At 45.4% G+C, this 25,015-nt stretch overlaps 1 protein-coding gene across 3 annotated transcripts in view; it reads left to right on the top strand.

Annotated features, from left to right (window-relative positions):
- LOC112118249 (E3 SUMO-protein ligase ZNF451) overlaps nucleotides 1–15,295 on the top strand; it is an 84,500-nt gene extending 69,205 nt beyond the window's left edge. For 2 of the 3 annotated variants that reach the window (XM_024216493.2, XM_024216491.2), the window contains exons 14-15: nucleotides 4,928–5,002; nucleotides 14,327–15,295. In XM_024216493.2, the coding sequence (XP_024072261.1) occupies nucleotides 4,928–5,002; nucleotides 14,327–14,379 (128 nt within the window). In that variant the 3' untranslated portion in view covers nucleotides 14,380–15,295. The remainder of the gene's footprint in view (nucleotides 1–4,927; nucleotides 5,003–14,326) is intronic. The other variant, XM_024216494.2, reaches the window with a different exon arrangement.
- Nucleotides 15,296–25,015: the final 9,720 nt, after the last annotated feature.

The following is a 25,015-nucleotide window of genomic DNA, read 5'->3' as shown; positions in this document are numbered from 1 at the left end:
CAAGTTAAACTTCCTCATCAGCAAGGTATCATTTGCCCATCAGCTTGTGAGGGAGAAGATAGTAATGGCACTACAGTGTATTTATCAAGGCATGAGATGGATTCTTTATTGTTAGAAGCCTTTATATCAAGACTGAACTATGGCCTAGTTCAGTTGCAAATTACTGGGCTCAGTGCAGGCAATAGTGAGTGAAATATGGCCTGTATTATACAGGAACTCAGAATGGTTCCTTCTGGCCTTAAAATCTTGGGTTCCATGGAACCAACTGTCATTTCCTTTTCTCTGACAAGTGATGAGCTCCATTCTGCAATTTTGTCTTGTGCCTCATGGAAGGCTTTTTTTTTTTTTTTTTTTTCTTCATACTTAGTAGTTGTTTCCTACCTACTGCTATTCTTTGATGTCTTTCTAATACAAAGAACTCTCCATTCCTTCTGTTCATGGGATAAACTCATTCAGTCTGTCTCAGGGTTTTCTCTGTGACGACCTTTCAGAATCTGCACTTTCCCATGCCTGTTCTTTACCAGATACCTGACTCAACAGCTTTAACCCCTGCATTAGCTATGCTTGGAAAAAGCCCTTTGCAATTTATTTGCACCAGGAAAAACACAATTTGAGGTCAGTGCCAGGATATCCCTGAGAGCCACCAGTTCCCGGGCAAAGCACCTTAGGTGTGTCCTGGCCTCCTCAGAAGCTGACTATAGGCCTCGTAGATTTGAAAGGATCAAATGACTGCCCTGCTGGGAGGTGGAATCCTGCACCAGAACAGTCTACTTCCATGCAGTTCAGCACCACAGAGCTGGTTAGATGTCTTGCAAGTGGTAACTGAACTTCAGATAATCAGAGATCATGTCAGAGATGCTTCAAGGAATCTCTGGGAATGGCAGAGTTTAACATGTCCCATTTGACTCTGATTTGGAGATTAGGTTGGGTTTCTTCCACTAAACTGGAGATCACCTTGCACATCTTGACTGTCCTCAACCTTTGCCAGTTTCTTAGAGCTTTGCAGACACCATTGATGTGTCGTAGTCAATGTGTCAAACCAAGTAGAGAATACCATGTGACTGGTATGTGGTCTATAGAATGTGTCTCTTCTGGCTGATGTAACTGTACGGGTGCTGAATGCACTGAGAAGTTGAGGCACATTTTCATCACTGAGCTTGCTGGAAGCTCACCTGCCATGGGTTTGCCATTTGTTTTGGAGCAGCCTTTTGTTTCCTTGAAGTAGTCTGGATTAGTAATCGTGCCAAGATACTTGATGCATTTGGGTCTAGGTTTCTCCTCCCCCCCACATAGTTCAACAATTTCTATCAGGAGGAACATTTGAGAGACTATTTGCAGAATGTGTGGGAATCACGATGAGCCTATTTTACAAAGACAGATGGGGAACTACTGATTTGCTCTCAGAGAATACAAGTTTTACTGACCCTATCTTGTGCCAGCGAGGACTTCATAAGGAAGGCCTTGCCTACATGGGAAAGATTTTTTTTCGGTATAATCTAAGGTGTGAATTTAAACCAACATAGGTACACCAGTATAGCCCCCAATGTGGACACACTTATTCTGATACGAGTGGCTTTATTTGGTTTAGTTTGCTGCTTGGGAAGGGGTTTGTTAAACTAAGCTAAAAGCCACTTTTATACCAAAGTGAGTGTCCTTGTAGGGCAGTATAACTAAATGGGTATAACTAGTCGAGCTTTCTCATGTAGACAAGTTCTAAATGTGCCATGTCCAAACAAATCCACAGATGAAGCCTGTCTCTCCTTAGCATGACCCAATTCATATTCCAGAATATAATCCTGTGCCTGCAAATACCAATGCACAACTGGTGCATTCACCTACCCTTGATAACTTGTCATTTAAGATGGACTTAACAGGACACCATTAGGCGCTTGACATCAGACACTGTTACCAGGCCAGTGGGCAGCACATATGAATGGGAGTAGTCCAAGCACCACCTTCTCCTCTATTGCAACTGATCATCAATAAAACCCATCTAGTCACTGATTCTGCAGCATTCCTCTGAAAGAAGTGAATTTCCCATTTGCCCAAGGGAAGGCCATGGAAAGCCAGGATTTTGCAAAGATTAGCCATGATCTGGTACTGTCAGTGGATTGCCACTCCAGCACAAGAACTAAAGGCTTTTCCTTCTGGGGTGGAATGGTAGCTATGACTCCACTGCCAGCCCCATTAAGCCTACTCTTTTAGCTAGGATCTAAAGGGGACCACTGAATCCCTACCCACCTGAACCATTTTGTGGTATCACTGGTACTGCTCCATGCTCCTTTGTCCTACATGTAGGTCACCAGTCTGAAATCTTTGGCTTCACCCATACATAGGGCCCTACCAAATTCACGGCCATGAAAAACGCGTCACGAAATCTGGGCTTTTGCGTGCTTTTACCCTATACTATACAGATTTCATGGGGGAGACCAGAGTTTCTCAAACTGGGGGTCCTGACACACAAGGAAGTTGAAGGGGTGTCGTGGTATTGCCACCCTTACTTCTGCACTGCCTTCAGAGCTGGGCTGCTGGAGAGCGGCAGATGTTGGCCAGGCACCAAGTAGAAGTAAGGGTGGCAATATCATACCATATCATGCCACCCTTACTTCTGTGCTGCTGCCTTCAGAGCTAGGTGGCTGGAGAGTGGTGGCTGCTGACTGAGGGCCCAGCTCTACAGGCAGCAGTGCAAAAGTAAGGGTGACAGTACCATTCCTGCCATCCTTACTTCTGCGCTGCTGCTGCTGGCGGCTTTGCCTTCAGAGCTTGGCTCTCAACCAGCAGCCGCCACTCTCCAGCTGCCCAGCTCTAAAGGCAGTGCCACAGCGACCCCTACAATTACAACACCGTGAAATTTCAGATTTAAATAGCTGAAATCAAGAAATTTGCAACTTTTAAAATCCTATGACGGTGAAATTGACCAAAATGGACCATGAATTGGCCCTATTGTACACCAGGATTTTGTGTCAAGTTTCCCAAACAAAATCCACCCTTTCTCTCTCACACACAAAAGCTATCATAAAGCAATTTTGACTTGAAATAGAAGATGTTGATCTAGTAGTTACTTATGTTCCTCACTCGTGAACCAAGGCCTTCAGCATCTCAATTCTAATGTAACACTCATCCTAAGAACTGAAGAGGGAAATTGAGTCCACTCAGATGCCAAAAACATTGAATAGGTAAGGATGCAATGCAGTCTGAGAGAGAAGAGTTGTTTGGTAAATGAGAAGCCACTATAGCAAGGGTGGGCAAACTTTTGGCCCGAGGGCCACATTGGGGTTGCAAAACTGTATGGAGGGCCGGGTAGGGAAGGCTGTGCCTCCCCAAACAGCCCCCTCCCACTTACCGCCCCCTCAGAACCTCCTACCCATCCAACTCCCCCTGCTCCTTGTCCCCTAACTGCCCCCTACCAGGACCCCCGCCCCTAACCACCCCCCGGGGCCCCACCCCCTATCCACACCCCTGCCCCCTGACAGGCCATGGGATCCCACGCCTATCCAACCCCCCTTATTCCCCGTCCCCTCACAGGCCCCCCGGGACCCCACACCTATCCAACCCCCATTCCCGTTCCCCGTCCCCTGACCGCCCCCCCCCCCCCAGAACCTCTGCCCCATCCAACCGCCCCCTGTCCCCTGACTTCCCCCCGGGACCCCCAGCCCTTATTCAATGGCCCTGGCCCTGGCCCCCTTACCATGCCGCTCAGAGCAGCATGTCTGGCAGCCGCGCCGGCAGGCCAGAGCTAGACACGCTGCTGCTCTGCTTGGCATGAGCTCACAGCCCCGCCGCCCAGAGCGCTGCCCGCACAGCGGCGTGTCTGCAGGGGAGGGGTCGGGAGCTCAAGGGCTGGGCAGGATGGTCCCATGAGCCGGATGTGGCCCACAGGCTGTAGTTTGCCTACCTCTGCACTATAGAGTTTGCAATGCCCCCTATGTGTCTAGCTCTGATTTATAAAGAATTTAATGAGTTTCTCAGGAATGGGCTGTACTTTGGGTAGTTGTTCTTGACCCCCACCTAGAAATATTCTGGATCCTTTCCAGGGCTGCCCATTAAGCCTGCCAAGTGGCTTGAGCAAGAGACCTTCCATCCCCAAGTACCTGATGCATAAATGCAGCAAAGTATTTCAGCCATCACTTTGGGCTCCTGATCCAGGTCGGTCGAAGCCACTGTTCCTAATTAGGAAAGGGTCATCCATGTTGCTATTCAAACCAGGTATATGATGATATATATGTGTCATACACTCAGGGTCAGATTTTAAAAGGTGCACATGCACGCTTGAATTACCCAAATTAGGAATAAAAACACCTACAGTGCATGTGCAAATTGGAGGTTATGTGCATAGAACCTTTCCTAACTGTGCTTAGCTAAACTCAACCACTTTTCATAGTGTAAATGCAGGATAACACTTTGCTCCATTTTAGCAGATTGAGTTATAATAGGCTACAGTTCAAAATCACTGGGAAACAGTGGCAGCAAACATCATGCTTAACCAGCATGTGCTTATATATGCATATCTAGTCTATTCAGTCCATTGTGATCAATTTTTTATAGTACAGTTTGCAGTGAGTATGATAACAAGTATTTAAATAAATGAATATAGGAAAACATGGAGAATATAGCACACAATACAATGTACAGTTCCTGTGTTTGCTTTTCTTTAGCTTACTAGAAACATTGCTTAAAAGAAAATGAAAAAGTAAGCAGCTTGGAATTTTTGGGAGAAAGAAGGGGCACATGTTGAAAATGAACTTTCTATGATTTTCTGAGTCACCCAACTTAAATGCATATTAGTGGGGTTTACCAGAGAAATGTGTATTATTAATCTTTAAATCATAACAAGTGGATGAGAGTTCAAAACATGCTACAGGCTTAGTGAAAAAAGATGTATTTCTCAGAAGCACTATATAATGTGTGTTTGATTTGTGTATTTAAGTTTCAGACAGTGAAGAGGAGGAGGATGATATTAAAACAATGCAAATGAGTTTACAAGAAACAAAGAAACAGGAAGGTAGTCTTAATTTTCACTTTTCTTCTGTGTTTGTGAGAGTACCTTTTGATAGAGAATGCACAAGAAACTAAATTGTAACTTAATTTTATGTGACAAATGTCCTATAAAGAATACTGTCCAAAATATTCTAAGTATCTGCTTTTGCTTTATTGAGCATTCATGAGTAGTGAGTACAGTGCTGAGGTATAAAGAAAAAATTCCATGCCAGCCAGAAAAGTATGTGTTAGGCTCAGAATCTGTTTCCACTGATTTACATAGGCATAAGTCAGTTCAGGGTTAGTTGCTATATCTCAGCTCGGTGTGGATTGCCACGGGCACACAGGGGGGAAAGAAAATGCAGGCCTGTTATTTACCAGGCTGCACGTGGCAATAGACTATATTGGTAAGGGATGCAAGGAGAGTATGGGTCACGATGCAAACTAAACACACACACACACGCACACACACACACACACACACACACACACACACGCACACACACACACGCACACACACACACACACACACACGCACACACACACACACCTAAAATTAATCAATTTAAAGTTTTATTGGGGATAATTACAAGGGGTAAGGGAGCAGCGTTTGATTAGCTAATAGAGTTAATGAAACTTAAAACACACAATGACTAAAATATCTACTAACAATATTTATAAACAAAGATGCAGCAATTAGTAATAACTGATACTTACAAATACAAACCAACGCATAACGACCGGCAAACGTAGGAACTCTGTTTGAAACACGTGAGCTGAGAGAGAGTCTTCGAGGTGATAAGGCTCGGTTACGGATGTACACAGGATACACAGGATTCGTTTTTCTTTCTCCTCTCCCTGCCTGCACATGGCAGGCAGCCCATAAAGTACCAACTATGACTTCATAGAAGTGTCATAGGGGACGGGGCCCAAAACCTGTTTGTGTTCGTTTCTGATTGGCACAAGCAAAGTTTACACCAAGTAGGGGAGCAGGTGCCTCAAAGTCTGGCTTCGCCCCCAAAAGGTGAGGAAATGCATATTGCTTTAGAATGCGTGCAACACTGAATGACAAAAGAAGAGGCCAGGGCAATACCGGTATGGGCAAGTTTTACAGGATGCAGACAGGAACTCATCTCAACACTCGGCACTCTAGTCTCCTGAAGGGGAGCTGTAAACTCTCACACGGTTACACATGAACAGGTTAAGTTAATATATCTTACCTATTGGTAAATAATTCTGATATTTTCCCTACCATGCTTATTGTTCATCCCATGCTGTACTTTACTTATTCATTTACTGATGTACTGTCAAAATACTATGTTGCATAAAAGTTTGGTACATGTAAGTTGGGGGCAAGAAGATTGAAAGTTAAAACAACACGGTAACACAAGACAGCTTTGTAATTGAGACTTGAACAAAGCCAAGATGTAATTGAATCTAATGTACATATAGTTTAATTAGATTTACCAGATATTACCAAGTGTTGTTACTAAAGTCTAACTTGGTCAGCATTCTAGACTTGTTTTTAAAAATACTTATGTTATCATCACTTATTTAAATGTATATGGAGTTCTAGGACGCAGTTGGTTGTAAAGCTGGTTTTCCTCTTAATTTAGTTCCAGAATATGTGTGTTCATTCTGCACTTTGTTGCTCATTGGTTATGTACTGTTTCCCTTTGAGAAACTAGGGGCTTGTGTAAATGGCCGGTTAGTGCACAGCAAGCCAGGGTACAACTCTACAGCGCACCAGCTTGCTGTGCAGTAACTCACTATGTAGGCACTGCTACAGTGCACTGGAAGTCCCAGCACAGCTTAGCATACTTCACGGCAAGCTGGTGCGCTGTAGAGTTGTACCCTGGCTTGCTATGTAGACAATACTTAAGAGCAACATAAAATTGTTAGGAAAATGATTGTGGATCTTAGGGATGTGATAGAACAAGAAATAGGCTCTTTTTATTTAAACAGATTGTAAAATCCCGAGGAGTGATTTTGTTTTCCTATAGTCAACAATTCTTTATTTGTAGGGCACACTATAAAGAATGACAAGTAAACCCTGATCATTCTCAGTCATTTTTCTAGTAAGTCTGACCCGTTCACCTAGTGGCTGCTTGTAGATGTTGACTAGGACCAGGGAGAGAAATGATCCTTGTGGGATTCCACAAGTGAGGGGCCTAGTAGTGGAGGTACAGTTTTCCATCAGTACCCATTTTAGCACATTGACCGGGACCCCAGCTACCTTTCTCAGATGAGACTGCAGTATCATATGGGTGATGGTGTTGAGTGCTGCAGGGAGGATGAGAGTGGATGTCTGTCCTCTATCCATTGACAGCAGGAGATCATCCATCAATGACACTAACGCAGTTTCAGCTCCATGGCCTGGCCTGACTCTCTATTGTGCTGGGTCTAGGATATTAGATGTAGTTAGAACCTGAATCTGACTGAATAAAAATTAAAATATTTTAAGCCTGTATTATAGTAATTCAAATTCCTCTTTTTTGTGGCAATACTCAGATTTCCATCGCTGAAAAATTATTCAACCTTCATCCCATTTTTTATGTGCTTGTGAATCTGACTGTGGCCTCCTTAAACAGAGGAGAAATTAAATTGTCATTTAATTTATTAACGTATGATCTTAACAAGTACTAAAACTGCTTTGGGTTACCACAAGCACAGTTTTTCTGTTAGTGAATTTTGTGCTGCAGTGGCAGCATTGGAGACCAATGTCTTCTCCTTCTCCAAATCACAGGCTACAGGAATGTAAGTTCTTCTTCAAGTGCTTGCTCATGTCGATTCCATTCTAGGTGTGCGCGTGCTCATGTGCTTGGTCGTCAGAGATTTTTGCCTTAGCAATATCCGTAGGGCCAGCTGTGGTGCCCCCTTGAGTGCCGCACTCATGTGTCGGTATATCAGGCGCTGCTGGTCCTACGCCCTCTCAGTTCCTTCTTACCACCTGTGGTGATTAGTCGGAGCGCCTTTCCTTGCATAGCAAGGGCTAGCGGTTTCATCTTTTCTGACTTCAAGCCTTAGGGCCTTGTAAATAGCTTGTTTATAGTAGTTATGTTAAGTAGTTGTTAATTGTAGTTAGACGTTAGAGTCCCAGCGGGGACTTTGCCCCAGGCGGGGCATGCCCTGGTCTCCGGGGTTTAAGCCCTGTGCAGACTGTAACAGGCCTATGCCTGTAAGTGACACCCACAGCAGCTGCCTCAAGTGCTTGGGGGAATCGCACGTGAAGGACAAGTGTCGTATTTGTAAAAATTTTCGACCCAGGACTTGGAAAGAGTGAGATATTCATTTGTGGGCTCTCCTCATGGAGGCTGCCCTTCGTCCAGCTTCCGAGCTGTCCCGCCAAGACTCACCTAATACCTTGGCCTCGGTGAGCAGTGCACCCTCGTCACCGGGCTCCACCCGTCACCGCTCCCGATAACCGGAGCCCAAAAAGAAAACAAAGCACGGCTCCCCAGCCCCGGGCAAGAAGGGCAATGGGACATTGGGCAAATGATCCAGTTTGGGCCGCACGGGCACTCTGGAGCCATGTGTACATACCTCCCCAAATGGGGTCCTTAACCCCTTAAAAGATCCACCATTGATTCCCAGGAGTGGTAGGGGACCCAAATTCCTGACAGCATCGATGCCTTCCCTAGCTTCCCTGGCACCAAGAGAGCAGAGGCCTCCACCTGCACTGCCAGCACCCCACGTACCACAGGAAACAGCAAAGGCTCCCTACAAGGGTAAGCAAGCTGCTAAGACCCCCTCAGGGGGCAGTGGAGCTCCATTTATCACCCAAGACAAGGCAGCGCTCTCCTCCTCCGTGCCGCAGATCTCCGGAGTCACAGCCCAGATCCTCTGGGGCTCGCCTTTAGTCACCAGCACCGTGATCGCAGTCCCCACCAACTCGACGCGGATCACCTAGGGGGAGGCGCCTGTCCCATACTACCGGCACCATTCAGCCTCCCGCTGGTCATCCTCTCAGAGCAGATCTCAGTCGCCTGCCCCGTGGGAGTGCTCCCTGTCGTGACTCGGGTCCCCCTGACACCGGTCCACTCAATACTGGCACCAGTTCCCTTACTTCAGGCACTGGTCTCCAGCATCAGTGGTCACCAGGCAGACACAGGTGTTGACCGCCCTGTCATGGTCACCGGAAGGGGATTCTTCTGGCATGGAAGGGCAGTTCAGCCCCTTGACCAGACTCCACCAGCACGATTGGGCACCCGAGGCTGCATTGACATCGACGGCGCTGCCTTGGCAGCCCTGCCAGTGACCAGCGCAGTGGTCTTATTGGAGTGCGTAGGACGTGCTGGTCACGACAATGCCCCCTTCGCACCGCTCATCTGCCACTGCCTTGGAGCAACAGTTGGCGGCACCGACGGCACCAGGCTCAGTGCATGAGTCACGTTCGGAGGTCGGGGTAGAGGAGACTGAACCCACCCCTAAACCTTCCTCTCCCATGGGGGATGATGCTCCGGGGCCTCCCACAGTGGTACAGTCATCATCTTCATCCCCGGACAAGGCAGTCGCGGGACCCTCGAGGGCCAGCCCACTGGACGATTTTAAAGAATACCAGGCCATGCTTTGACAGGTGGCCAAGAACTTGGGCCTAGAGGTGGATGAGATGGCCGAGAAGGCGGACACCTTGTTCAACATCCTCTCAACCTCTACCCCACCTGTGTTGCACTACCAGTGCATGATAGGGTCCTCAAAATTGCCAGTGCCCTCCGGCGAACCCCATCGTTCATCCCTCCCACCTCCAAAAGGGCTGAAAAGAAGTACTTTCTCCCAGCCAAAGGGTTCGAGTATCTTTATACTCACCCACCTCCAGGCTCGCTGGTTGTCTCTGTAGCCAACAGAAAAGACAAGACTAGCTCAACTCCCAAAAATAGAGAGGCCAAAAGACTGGACCTTTTCGGGAGAAAAATGTATTCCACTGCCAGCCTGCAGTTCTGGGTGGCGAACTATCAGGCCTTCTTGGGAAGATACAATTGTAACTTATGAGACTCCCTCCGTAAATTCAAGGAGTCCCTCCCTCAGGGTTTGGCCCAAGAATTTGGCACCGTGGTAGAGGAGGGCACCACGGTGGCTAGGTGCTCCCTCCAAATGGCATGGGATGCATCAGACTCAGTAGCTAGGGTGATCTTGTCAGTGGTGGTTATGAGGCACAACTTCTTTCTTCAAACCGCCGGCCTTTCCCAATAGAGGCAGACCTTGATCCAGGACCTCCCATTCGATGGGAATGGACTCTTCTCTGAACAGATGGATGCGAGGCTGCATGGGTTAAAGGACACTTAGGCCACCCTTCGCTCACTGGGCATGCATACGCTGCAATCTGCATGGAAGCAATTCCAGCTGCCCCCGCTGCGAAGGCTTTGGCAGACTCGTCAGGGGTCTGCAAAGAGAAGGGATAGAGACACGAGTTTTAGTCATCACCGCCTTTCCTCCTCCCACTCACCCGCGCAGCCCAGCCTGGCGAAGCATCCTGGGGGCTAGAAGCACACATTTTGAAGGTGCGCTCGAGAGCGACATCCCAGTCAATTTCCCGGATCCACCTTGTTCTTTCCTCGACTGTCTACATCCCTAGCATTCGACCTGGTCGCGGGTCACCTCGGACTGCTGAGTGCTGGACATAGTATCTCAGGGCTATACCCTACAATTTTGGGCCGCCCCTCTTTCCCACCACCCATCTTCCCCATCCCTTTTCAGGGACCATTCCCGTGAGCAACTCCTCGTTTAAGAGGTTGAGAACCTCCTGCGCCTGGGGGCGATGGAGGAGGTCCCTCGGGATATGAAAGGAAAAGAGTTCTATTCCCGCTACTTCCTAATCCCAAAGGCAAAAGGGAGCCTCAAACCCATCCTGGACCTGTGTCGCCTCAACAAGTCTCTCAAAAAGTTGAAGTTTCTCATGGTCTCCCTGGCCTCCATCATCCCCTCCCTGGATCCGGGTGACTGGTACGCTGCCCTCAACTTAAAGGACACTTATTTCCATATTTCCATATTCTCAGGTCACAGACGCTTCCTCCGTTTCATAGTGGGCGGGTGCCATTTTCAATTCACAGCACTACCATTTGGCATCTCATTGGCTCCAAGGGTGTTCACAAAATGTATGGTGCCAGTGGCTGCTTACCTGAGACATCGAGGGGTCCATATCTTGACGACTGTCTCATCAAAGGCAGGTCTCAGGAGCAAGTGCAGAGGAGCCTTGATCTGTCGCAACCTGGGCCTGTTAATAAATGAGAAAAAATCCACCTTAACGCCTGTCCAGCAAATAGAGTTCCTTGGGGTGGTTCTCGACTCCACGTGAGACAGAGCCTTCCTTCCAGAAGCTCATTTTCAGGCCACGTCGGACCTGATCTCCCTTGTAAAGAACCATCCGTTCACCATGGCTCACACCTGCCTGCGGCTGTTGGGCCACATGGCCACGTGCACATACGTGGTCAGCCATGCTCGGCTCCATCTCCGGCCCCTGCAAGGGTGGGTGGCATCGGTCTACATCCCCAATAGGCCATGACCTAGATTGGGTAGTCAGGGTACCGGACCACATCAGGCTGAATTGGTGGTTGGAGCACAGGTCGGTGTTGGAGGGAGTCCTCTTCGCGACCACGTCCCTGACCCTGGTCTCCGATGCTTCGGACCTTGGCTGGGGAGTCCACCTGGGCAAGCTGAGCACCTAGGGCCACTGGTTGTGGGACGATCTGGCCTCCATGACAACGTCAGCTTGCTCAGAGTGGTTCACTTGGCCTGCCAGGCTTTCTTGCCCCATCTGAAGGGCAAGGTGGTGCAGGTCCTGAGGGACAACACTGCCACTTTATTGCGTCAACAGGCAGGGCGGTGACAGGTCTTCGGCCCTTTGTCAAGAAGCTCTCTGCCTTTGGGATTTTTGTGTGCGGCATGCCATTCATCTAATAGCTGCACACCTGCCTGGAACCAGGAACGTGCTGGCAGACCACCTCAGCAGGACTTTTTCATCTCGCCACGAGTGGTTGCTCCATTCGGAGGTGGTCAGCATAATCTTCCAGAAGTGGGGGATTCTCCAGGTGGACCTGTTCATGTCCAGGCAGAACAGAAAATGCAATGTGTTCTGTTCAATCTGGGGAATAGACAGGGAACTCCCTGTCACATGCCTTTCTCATTCCATGGTCGGGGGCACTGATGTACGCCTTCCTGCCAGTGCTGTTGATTCACAGGGTCCTGGTGAAGATCAAGCAAGATAGGGCAAGAGTTATTCTAATAGCCTCCACGTGGCCTAGTCAGTGCTGGTTTGGCACGTTGAGCCTTTTGGTAGCCGCCGTGCTGCAGTTGCCTCTCTGGCTGGATCTGCTGTCACAGAACCACAGCAGCCTTTTATATCCAAACCTGGCAGCGTTGCACTTGATGGCTTGGCTACTGCATGGCTAAGCATGGACGAACGGGCAGGCTCGGCCCGTGTCCAGCAGGTCTTGCTGGGTAGCAGGAAACCCTCCACCAGAGCGACTTATTTGGCCAAATGGAAAAGATTCACCTTTTGGGCCTCGGAATGGCATATTCGGGCTGAGCAGGAGATCCTGGATTATCTGCTGCACCTAAAAGTCTAAGGTTTGGCCCTGTCATGGATCAAGGTCCCCCTGGCTGCTATCTCAGCTTTCCATCCTCCATTCCAAGGCAGGTCCATCTTCGCTCACGACACGATGGCACGGTTTTTGAAAGGTCTGCAGCGTTTCTACACGCATGTCTGGGATCCTGTCCCTCCCCCCCCCCGGCACCTGAATCTCATGCTGTTGAGGCTCATGGGGTCTCTGCTTCTCTCCTGGAAGGTCTCATTCTTGGTCACGATATCATCAGCCCGCAAGGTGTCCGAGATCAGGGTTCTTACTTCGGAGCCATCCTATACGGTCCTCTACGAGGATACGGTCCAAGTGCGACTACACCCAGCTTTTCTGCCCAAGGTCATTTCCCAATTTTGTACTGGCCAGGACATATACTTACCAGTCTTCTAGCCTAATGCATCAGATGAGGAGTGCAGGCTACACGCTCTGGACGTCAGGAGGGCGCTGGCCTTCTACATAGATAGAACAAAGCTGTTCCGTAAGTCAGCGGAGTGGTTTGTTGCGGTGGCAGACAGAATGAAAGGTTGCCCAGTGTCTGCTCAGAGGATTTTGTCCTGGATCACGGTCTGCATTCGCTACTGCTGTGAGCTGGTGAAAGTGCCTCCGCCAGCAATCGTGACGGCACACTCGACTAGGGCACAAACGTTGTCAGCGGCCTTCCTGGTACAGGTACCAATCCAAGAGATCTGTAGGGCCACTACCTGGTCATCTGTCCACATGTTCACGTCTCATTATGCGCTTCCCAGCAAGCTCGAGACGATGCTGGCTTTGGCAGAGCAGTGCTGCAAGACTGTGAACTCCGAGCCCACCTCCATTGATACTGCTTATGAGTCATCTAGAATGGAATCAACATGAACAAGCACTCGAAGAAGGAAAAAACGGTTACCCACCTGTTTTGTAACTGTTGTTCTTTGAGATGTGCTGCTCATGTCCATTCCATTACCCGCCCTCCTGCCCCTCTGTTGGGGTTGTCAGCAAGGAAGAGTGAGAGGCCATAGGGCCGGCGGCACCTGATATACTGACACATGAGCGAGGCACTCAAGGGGGCGCCACAGCTGGCCCTATGGATACCACTAAGGCAAAAATCTCCGACCGCGCACGTGGGCGTGCGCTCACCTAGAATGGAATGGACATGAGCAACACCTCTCGAAGAACAACAGTTATGAAAAAGGTGGGTAACCATTTTTTTCCTCATCCTGCCCTTCCAATGTGTTTCAGTTCCCAGCATTAGGAGCAAGAGAGTTAGTTCAGTCTCCATCCCCACTCATTCCTGTGCCTCTCTAATGAGGCTTGTAACAATGGTGCCGACTAAGATTATATGTCTTGTGATTACAATACTTGTTGACTGACTAAGAACTGGTCTGAACCAGATCAAAGCTTGTCTGTTTTATGGATCTTCGAATTTTTAAAAAAATATTTCCTTTTCTAGTTTCATCTCTATACACTTTAAGTCTGATGTCATTTATAACACATACCTAGATAGTTATATTTGTACTTGTCACCTTAACTAAAGATGTCCTGACATGAGGATTAGTGTGATCCAGTGAAAGTCTTTCTCATATTTTGGAATTATGAATAGATAGCATGAGGCATAACAAGAAAATGATGTATCTTCTAGTTTGCTCACCTTTTTGTACTCTATCCTTGATTGACAATGATTGCACACAACAATTTTAAAGCTGTAACTACTCCTCAGTTGCGTAGTATTAACATAAGTATGTACATTATTTGTTGGCTGCCAACCACAATTTGAAACTCTAATCTTTTTTACTTAGAGGAAGATGTGGAATTACAAGAGGCTATCAAACGAAGCCTGGAGGAAATGTAAATGAAGATACTCCTGTATGCAAATAGCATGCTATCAAAGCTGCTTACAGAAGTGGAAGCTTGTTCATCCATTAACAAAGGGTCAGAAAATACTGCTTTAAAAATGTGCTTATTCCTTTAATGGTTAAACTTGTAATTATTATGTTGCTGATCGTTTCATGCAACTAAATTGACAAATGGAGCTTATGGATGTATGTCTCGCAACATCCTCTATATGACAAAGGAAAATAAATTGTTAAAAGCCTTACACATTCCTTTTCTAATGATTCATGACTGACTTTAAGTTCAGTTCTTGTTCTAATCTAGGCATGTAACTTGAGGTAGGCTGATCTTATACATGTTGTGGTGTCTTTAAAGGGTTGTTCATTTAATTCTTCCATTGTAAAAATTTCATTGTCTCATTTTACTTTTTCAGTGTACCCTTTGCAACAGATAAAAATAGTAAACCTCAGTTAATCTCAGACCACCTTGCCTTACTGATAATTTTATAAAGAGAAGCTTAGTCTCCAGGCCTGCAATTTATGATTCATGGGCTCACCCCTATGCCTGCACAAAGCTTTACTCCACATGAGCACAGGGGTATTGCCCACAAGTTGTAAATTGCAGGATCGGTGTCCTAGAATGTACAGTTGTTTACTGCTATCTTTACTTTTAATTTTTTATGAATGTGCATATTTTAATTTGAGTATGAGAGCTTGTTATGTTAGTTGGTTTAAAAATCTCATCAGCTGTATACCCTGTCTTGTTTAAGGCTGAAGCAAAGTTTGTAAATAAAAACACTGAAGCAAAAACTGTTTGCTTGCAAAATCCCTCTTTATTTGCGGTACAAGTGAAATAATTTAAGCAGGCAAGTCCTTCCTGTATTCCATCCTCTTTATAATATGCATTTGTTGGTTTTTAAAGAGGTGGTGTTTCAATATTTGACTATAATTAAAAACGTTAATTTTTTTGTATGCTGTCCTTAATTTTTTAAGAAAAATGCCTTTAGCTTTCCCTTCTCAAGCTTTTCGATCCCCTTTCCTCCACAAAAAAATACCTGTGCATGCCAGCTGGATTTACCTAGTTTATCTAGCTTCTGTTGATTGTAGATGTAGAGGAAGGAAAGTTTAGTGAAATAAAATACCATCTCCGCATTTTATTTTTGCATAAGCACTTGGCAGCTTGTCTGTAACTGGTGTAAGTCTAAGTACTGGTACATCATACACAGAAATACCTGTTCTCTAAAAATGACCCAGATGTATTAAAAAGGAACACAAAATTTTACTGAATGTAAACCCTTACAAAAAGTAAAAATAACACACAGCTGTAATTCCTTAAACTTCAGAAACATGCTATGAAATAGTGACATGGACTTCAGGGTTTGATATCTGATATCCCTGTTGCAAATAAAGCTGACCTGAAGCCACTCATCTAGAGTATCTAGTGGGGAATCTCACAGCTCTTTAACAATCATACGAGTAGCTGAAAGATGCAACTCATTTGAATCCTGGTAAACAGTTTGGAAAGGGCTTTCACAGCTGTTGGGGGAAAAAAATTATCTGAACGTGACAGTGTAAGTAGAACATTGCTACTCCATTAGCCCTGATGCTAGGAAAGCAGAGGTAAGATTTATTTTACTGTAGTCACATTTAAATCTGCACCTGCAGCTCCCATCTGAGGGAAGTGCCACTGGAGTCTTGAAGCTGGTTCAGGACACTGCTCTTCAACCTCCTGAACACCAGACTCAGTCACCAGAAGAACAAATGGTCTTACTAAACAAGCTTTCACAATAAAATACATTCAAAGGAGGTCTTTCATCCTAAAGAGCTTTCCAAACTAAAAAGATAATGCTTTGTAAAATTATTTTAGGCTGAAAGTCCCATTCTAATCATAGTGTATTTCTGATTATCCAGATAACATGGGCGGGGGACAGATTTTATTTGGATAATCGGGAGTTCAGAGAATCAACGGGGCAGGCGACATTCAGCAGCAGGGGGCCTCTCTCCTGGCTAGGGATTCATCATCCTTCTCCTTGCATTCCTGCCTGGGGTGTCTGCTCTGCCCCATTCACTCAGTCCCATGACAGCCTGGCTGCAGAGGGCTCCCTACACTGCCGCAGGGCCAGTGACACCTCATCCCTGTGGGCCAAAAGAGAGACCCTGGCCAGGACTCTGTTGTGCCCCACCAGGATTACAACCTTCTCTGTACATTGCGTCTGTGGGGTTGGCATCATTGGCAGCACAGGGAGCCCGCTGCAGCTCTGCTGTCACGGCCCCCTCTCGCACTCCTGTGACAGCAGGGCTGCAGAGGGCTTCCTGTACTGCTGTAGGAGTCATTCAGCAGCAAGGTGGCCTCCCCTGCAGCCAGGCCTCAAATTCCTCTTCCTCCTCAAATTCCTGACCAGGGGTCTCTGCTCTGTTGTCCAAAGTTCCATGTTATCGGAATCCCTTCCTTTCCCCCCAGCATGAGATACATGAGGGACAAGGAAGGGATTCGGATATGAGATACATTTGGGTTTCAGATACATAGGAGTATACTGTATAGAGTATTATTATGAAAGCTTACTTCAGCTGAGGCACTTTGTTCTTCTGGGCCGTAGCGATGGGTAAGCCTAAGTACATAAGCTGTTTATTCCTCTCTAGAGTTGGGTACCTTGGTTTCTGAGCAGCTGCCAACTTGCATTTTTTATCCCTCACATCAGCAAATGCTGCAGTAAATATAAACACTGACTATACCTGTTTGCCTATGATCTATGAGTAGGTAAGTGCTATTATCCTCATTTTACAGATGGGACCTAAGAGACACAAAGGTTAAGTGACTTGCCCAGGGTCACACAGAATACTTGTAGAATAATTGGCAATTGAACCCTCTTATGTCAACTCCTAGGCTAGTGTCCTAACCATGGGACAGTCTTTCCTCTCATTAGCTGCATGTGGTTCTATTCTCTACCTAGTCAATTAGACTCTAATAATGAGGGCAGCCATGTATGTTATAAAGAATGTCCAGAAGTATAGCTATCCTGATTTCTGCCCATGGTTTCCAGGATTTCTAAACAGTTCTCGACTGCCTGACTCATCCAAAGTTTTCTCAGTTACCGCATCCTTCAGCATAATCTTCCTGCTCTTCCATTCTCACAAGTATGGAGTCTCAAAACAACAAAATGTGTGTGTCCAGATTATTCACTTTCATATCAAGGGACTCTGATTTATTCTCCAATCAGAACAAGGTGTTCTATAATCTACCTGATTCTGAATTTATTGCTCCTAGTAGATTGATAAATCTTAGCTGGCTGACTCAGACTCAATGCAGACACCCTACATTGAAGGGTCTGGATCTGCAATTGTGGTGGTAATTCATGTGGTGAAAGAATTTTGACTGCCCCTTTCCCTTTGTAACATAAAGCAGTACAAGTGACTTGTTCATTAGACATTTATTTACAAGATTGTTAGAATTCATTTTTCACCCCTTCAGAATACTTGTAATAAGTCATTTTGTTTGCTTTTTCACATAGCTATTTAAAAGGAAAAACTCCCCCACTCTGCCTTGCCAATTCCTACCTTTCATTTTAATGTTGTAACATTCAAATAGGTGTTCTCTGCCTTCCAATTTAATGTTGTTGTAGCATTTGCATAGATATGATATATAATGTCCAAAAGAAATTAGTGACTCCAGATGTTTTGCAAACCCACATTTGCTCTGGTGAGTATTAACTTAGTTCTATGACTTCAAAATCCCTGCCACTGGTTCTTTACCTTTTGATGCTCAATTTTTGTTTGTGGCAGACTTTTCTTTGGTCATATGCATTTCTCTGTCTGCCAGGTACAAAGAGAAAATAAGAGGCCAAATAAGTCAGCATAATTGTTATGAAACTTGTTATGGCCACTAAAGTTTGATCCCTTTCTGGCTGCTTTTGTAAAGATTAAACTAAGATCACTGCCTCTCTGTGGATTTTTTTAACTGTGAATTATTTGCCTCGTATGTAATAGCTGTATAGACTAGGTAACAAACAGGGTTATTTGTATCAACTTCTTAATGCTCAGAAATAAGTACTATAGCTAACTATAGGGGTCAGATCCTTTTGGAGTCTGAGGAAACTTCTGTAGATGGGTCTGTGTGGTAAATATTGTGTGACATGTAGGCCCTTCTAATCTTTACCAAATATGGTTAAGTTTACAGAACTAATGAGGTCACAACATACTTTCTCTCATAAAAGGAAAGTCTTCCATCATCCTTGCATGCTATCTGAGAGATATTTACAATAACTGCTACCTCTGTTTTACAATTCATTTAACATAGAAACAAAACAGATGGAGCTCAACCTGAAATTAAGGCCCCTTTTCACTAAGAGCATCTCTACATGAATAGTTACTGCACATTTACCACAAATCTACCCCACAGATGCGGGCAGTGCAGTAACTATTGGTGTGGACCTTGCTGATGTGCACTAACAGTTCCTTAGCATGCTTTGATCTGTCCTGTTTCAAATTGGGCTCAGTTAAAGCACACTAAGGAACTTCTACGTCAGCAGTCTCTACGTGGACATGCCGTGCGTGGCATGCTGGTGCGAGGTAGATTGAAACCCCAGCATGCCACGAACTAACTTCATATAGACAACTTCTAAGTTAATCAAGAGAGTCTGTTCTTAATCTACCTTATATCTACTTTTCCTTGACATCTTTGAACTGACTCTAGTTTTCTTAAATATTTCTTGCAGGAATTAAGGCAGGAATTAAAATACAGTTATAACATCCTGGTCAGATCCAGTGGTGAAGGTGTGAGAAAATGTTGTGTTTTGTACTAGTTTGGCAATCTATGAACAATAAGAGAGCACTCAGAGAAGATAAGGCCATTGCCATTGCAGAGAAACTAAATGAATTCTTTACATCAGTCTTCATTGCAGAGGGTGTGAGGGAGATTCCCACACTTGGGCCATTCTGTTTAGGTGACAAATCTGAGGAACCGTCCCACATTGAGTTGTCAATAGAGGAGGTTTTGGAACAAATTTATTATTACTGTTTATCAGTCATAGAATCATAGAATATCAGGGTTGGAAGGGACCTCAGGAGGTCATCTAGTCCAACGCCCTGCTCAAAGCAGGACCAATTCCCAACTAAATCATCCCAGCCAGGGCTTTGTCAAGCCGGGCCTTAAAAACCTCCAGGGAAGGAGATTCCACCACCTCCCTAGGTAAAGCATTCCAGTGCTTCACCACCCTCCTAGTGAAATAGTGTTTCCTAATATCCAACCTAGACCTCCCCCACTGCAACTTGAGACCATTGCTCCTTGTTCTGTCATCTGCCACCACTGAGAACAGCCGAGCTCCATCTTCTTTGGAATCCCCCCTCAGGTAGTTGAAAGCAGCTATCAAATCCCCCCTCATTCTTCTCTTCTGGAGACTAAACAATCCCAGTTCCCTCAGCCTCTCCTCATAAGTCGTGCTCCAGACCCCTAATCATTTTTGTTGCCCTCCACTGGACTCTTTCCAATTTTTCCACATCCTTCTTGTAGTGTGTGGCCCAAAACTGGACACAGTACTCCAGATGAGGCCTCACCAATGTCGCATAAAGGGGAACGATCACGTTCCTCGATCTGCTGGCAATGCCCCTACTTATACAGCCCAAAATGCCATTAGCCTTCTTGGCAACAAGAGCACACTGTTGACGCATATCCAGCTTCTCGTCCACTGTGACCCCTAGGTCCTTTTCTGCAGAACTGCTACTTAGCCATTCGGTCCCTAGTCTGTAGCAGTGCATAGGATTCTTCCATCCTAAGTGCAGGACTCTGCACTTGTCCTTGTTGAATCTCATCAGGTTTTTTTTGGCCCAATCCTCTAATTCACTCTAGTCACCCAAGAGTTCTGAAGGAATTCAAATATGAAAATGCAGAATTACTAACAGTGGCATGTAACTTATCATTTAAATCTGCTTCTGTACCTGATGACTGGAGGCTATCTAATGTGACACCAATTTTTTAAAAAGGCTCCAGAGGCAATCCTGGCAATTAGATTATTAACCTAACTTCAGTACCTGACAAATTGGCTGAAACTATAGTATAGAACAGAATTATCAGACACATAGATAAACATGATTTGTTGGGGAAGAGTCAGCGTGGCTTTTGTAAAGGGAAATCATGCCTCACCCATCTACTAGAATTCTTGGGCGGGGGGTCACAGTGAATGTACTGTACTTGGACTTTCAGAAAGCCTTTGACAAGTTCCCTCACCAAAGGCTCTTAAGCAAAGTAAGCAGTCATGGGATAGGAGGGAAGGTCCTTTCATGGATCAGTAACTGATTAAAAGATAGGAAACAAAGGGTAAGAATAAATGGTCAGTTTTCAGAATGGAGAGAGTTAAATTGTGGTGTCCCCCAGGGTTCTGTACTGGGACCTGTGCTGTTCAACATATTCATAAATTATCTGGAAAAAGAGATAAACAGTGAGGTGGCAAAATTTGCAGACGATACAAAATTACTCAAGATCATGAAGTCCAAAGCACACTGCAAAGAGTTACAAAGGGATCTCACTAAACTGGGTGACTGGGCAAAAAAATGGCAGATGAAATTCAATGTTGATAAATGCAAAGTAATGCACATTGGAAAATATAATCCCAACTCTACATACAAAATGATAGGGTCTAAATTAGCTGTCACCCCTCAAGAAAGAGATCTTGGACTCAATGTGGATAGTTCTGTGAAAACAACCGCTCAATGTATAGTGGCAGTCAAAAAAAAGCAAACAATGTTAGGAACCATTAGGAAATGGATGGAAGACAGAAAATATCATAATGCCACTATATAAATCTGGTGCACCTACACCTGGAATACTGTTTGCCATTCAGGTCACCCCATCTTAAAAAAGATACATTAGAAAAGGAAAAGGTACAGAGAAGGGGAACAAAAATTATTAAGGGTGTGGAACAGCTTCCATAGGGGAAGCAATTAAAAAGACTGGGACTTTTCAATTTGGAAAAGGGATGACTAAAATGGGATATGATAGAGGGCTTAAAATTGTGACTTGTGGTGTAGAAAGTGAATAAGGCCTGGTCTACACTAGGACTTTAATTCGGATTTAGCTGCCTTAATCCGAATTAACCCTTCACCCGTCCACACTACAGAGCCAGTTAATTCGAATTAAAGGGCCCTTTAAATCGATTTCTGTATTCCACCTCGACGAACGGAGTAGAGCCTAAATCGATTTTGTTAATTCGAATTAGGGTTAGTGTGGACGCACACCACCGAATTACTGTGTTTAAGTTAATGGGGTAGTGTGGCCGCACACCACCGAATTAATGTGGTTTAAAACCGAATTAAGGTGCTTAGTGTGGCCGCGCACAATCGAATTTATACAACCTGTTTCCCAAATTCGAATTATCTAAATTCGGATTAATCCTGTAGTGTAGACATACCCTAAGGAAGTGTTATTTACTCCTTCACATAACATAACCACCAGGGGTCACTCAAATTAATAGGCAGCAGGTTTAAAACAAACGAAAGGAAGTACTACTTCACACAACACACAGTCAACCTGTGGAACTCATTGCCAGGGGATGATGTGAAGGCCAAAACTGTAACAAGGTTAAAAAAAGAACTAGATAAGTTCATGGAAGATAGGTACATCAATGGTGATTAGCCAAGATGGATAGGGATGCAACCCCATGCTCTGAATTCCCTTAGCCTCTGATTGCTAGAAGCTTGGAGTGGACGATGGGATGGTCACTCAACAATTGCCTGTTCTGTTTATTCCTTCTGAAGTGCCTGGTATTGGCCACTGTTGGAAGACTGGATACTGGGCTACTCAGTATGGCTGTTCTTATGTTCTTAATCGGTATGTGTGCAAAATGAGTGTAACTTACATTCTCAGTGGACAGAAGGAGAATGTCAAAATAACAAAAGAGGTTGGAAAAACAATAAAGGGTGTAAAAAATACCCTCTGTAAGTTGCTTTCCTTGCTACATCATTTCCTTGGAGTTCTGCAATGCACTGTGCTTGGGCTACATCTTAAATCTATCTGGCAAATGCAGCTGGTGCAGAATTCAGCAGCTCCATTGTTACTCAGCATGTCATTTTGCTGTACACATAGAACCTGTGCTCTATGATCTGAACTGGCTGCCTATTAGCTTTTGGACTGATTTTAAGGTTGGTTTGTCATATAAAGGACTATAGGACTTGGGACAACTGAGATACTGCCTCTTTCCTCATGAGACATGGCCACGGTTGTGGTCAGAGCAGGCATCTGAACTGAAATTCCATTGGTGGTTAAAAAAAAAAAAAAAAAAAGGGCTGCTGGTATTTACCGCTAGAGCCCCACATCTGTGGAGTTCACCACTCCCCTTGACCCTAGTCTGCAACAGTTGGAGTTTAACCTTTAGGGCACATGACTGGTAGGGAGTTGGGAGACCATTAGGGACTCCAACAAGGGTTTGGTGGAGATGGAGATTGTGGTTATTTTTACTCTACCAAAGTAGTGCTCTCAGCGAGTTAATTGCTGAGTTTGTTATGTATGAGTTGTATTTTAAGTGTGTGTGTCAAAGGCACCTACCACCTGGGATGAGCGCTCTTTATTTAGTTAGTACAAATCTCAATAAGTAAGTAGCAGAAAAGAGGAGACAAAGAGTCTTAGTGGTCCTATTGTATATAGAAAACCAGGACAATTTAATTTAATTTAACATAGGACAAAAAGTAGTGAAATAAATGTCTCAATAATTTAACTTTAAATCAAGACAGCTTGGGACATGATGTCTTTCTGAATGGACAAGCCTGAGAGAACAGTTATTTTGGCTCATTTTACTGTGAATACTGAAAACATCACCCATATGCAACACAAGAGCCATTGATTGAATGCCAAAAGTTGATCTGGCAGGGAATGCTAAGTAGTATTTGCTCAAATCTGCTTTTAGTGATGATTAGATGGGTTCCCCTACTGATAGCTTTGTTTTCAAGCCCTTGTTGCCCTAGATATTCCATAGACATAAAGTGATGGCAAATGAGCCCTGTCTGTGGCTTGAGCTACCAGCACAACTGGTACTGTAGGAACCCAAGTGTACAAACTGGCTTTGCAAGTTAGTTTCCTCAGTCAATATTAATTTACTACAAGTGGTTTTCCCTGATTCCTGCCCACTTCAGCTGCCACCTGTCATGTAAGTGCTGCAGTGGAGCTAAATTATGGCTGTGTGGAGTATGGTGTAATAATAGGCAGCAGGTCTGAAACAAACCAAAGGAAGTATTTCTTCACACAACACATGGTCAACCTGTGGAACTCTTTGCCAGAGGATATTGTGAAGGCCACAATTATAACAAGGTTAAAAAAAGAACTAGATAAATTCATGGAGGACAGGTCCGTCAATGGCTATTAGCCAGGATGGGCAGGGATGGTGTCTCTAGCCTCTGTTTGCCAGAAGCTGGGAATGGGTGATGGGCTGGATCACTTGATGATTTCCTGTTCTGTTCGTTCCCTGTGGGGCACCTGACATTGGCCACTGTCGGAAGATAGGATACTGGGCTAGATGGGGCTTTGGTCTGACCCAGTATGGCCGTTCTTATGACTTACAAATATTAATCCATACTCTCTCTGTGAAGTAGATAAGCACTTTACAGATGGGGAAACTCAGAGAAGTGAAATCAAAGTCTCAGAGTTTACCAGTGGTGTAGCTGGGATTAGGACTCAGGATTCCTGGCTCCCAATCTACCAAACTATGCATGCTACTACATAATAGCTTGTTCTTTAAGGATGGTGGCTTTCCCAGGCCCTTGGACTGAAATATTTAGTAATAATAATGCTTCTCCTTTGTGGCTAACCAACAGGGTGACATGACCCTTAAGAATTAGAATCAGAAAGACTTATTATGTCAGTAAAAGTGCTTCAAGCCAGTATAAAGTCTGTTTCTGGAGTACAGTTTGAGGTTGTTTCTTGGATGGCACCAAACAACTCTGGTGCTTTTCTTTCTTTCTTCTCCCTCCAAGCTTCCTCTCTTGCATCAGAATTGGAGGTTTTTTAAGTCTTTCTCCCTCCCTCTCCCCCCCCCCCCCCCCCCCCTCCCTTATTTCTCCTCTTCTCCTTCAGATGCCTGATCTTGTTTCTCCTTTTGGCTGGGCTTTTTTTTTTTTTATCTCCAGAACTCATTCAGGTCCTTGGTAAAATAATTTAAAATTGGTCTGGGAAGGCCAGTATGTTATTGTGAAGATAGCTTCCCCTCTCTAGTCCTGACTCAGCCCAACACAAGCAGCAAAGGTTTTAGGGATGTCACTGAAAGCCTTATACTACTCTGCATCAAATTCTGGTCCACCAGGAGTCAATGAGCAAATTCCCACTGACTTCAGTGGGACCAGGATTTGGCCCTTTTGTGTCTGGTTCTTGCTGCTTCAGGCATGGAGGTGAGTAGAGATAGCAAGAGCAGAGTTGAGAAGCTTCTGCGCTGAAGCTAAGGGGAAGAGAGCTTTTTGGGGCAGTGGGGTGAGTCTCTGTCCCATCTCCTTTGGGGACAGAGGTGGTGGGGTGACTCTCTGGCTCATTTCTCAGGGGGAGTTTGTCCCAGTGGGTCACTGAGGAGGAGTTGGCTGGGACTGCGGGGGAGGCAACAGCCTCCTCCTTTCAGGGCCGGCTCTGGCTTTTTTGTCGCCCCAGGCAAAAAAGCCTCCAGGCGGCCGGAGCCCCAGGGGGAGGGC

The sequence above is a fragment of the Terrapene carolina genome, unplaced genomic scaffold, assembly GCF_002925995.2.
Source record: "Terrapene carolina triunguis isolate 2854851 unplaced genomic scaffold, T_m_triunguis-2.0 Scaffold42, whole genome shotgun sequence".
Lineage (NCBI taxonomy): Eukaryota > Metazoa > Chordata > Testudines > Emydidae > Terrapene > Terrapene triunguis.
Note: the sequence above shows the minus strand (reverse complement) of the source record. Positions and strands in the feature narration are given on the sequence as shown.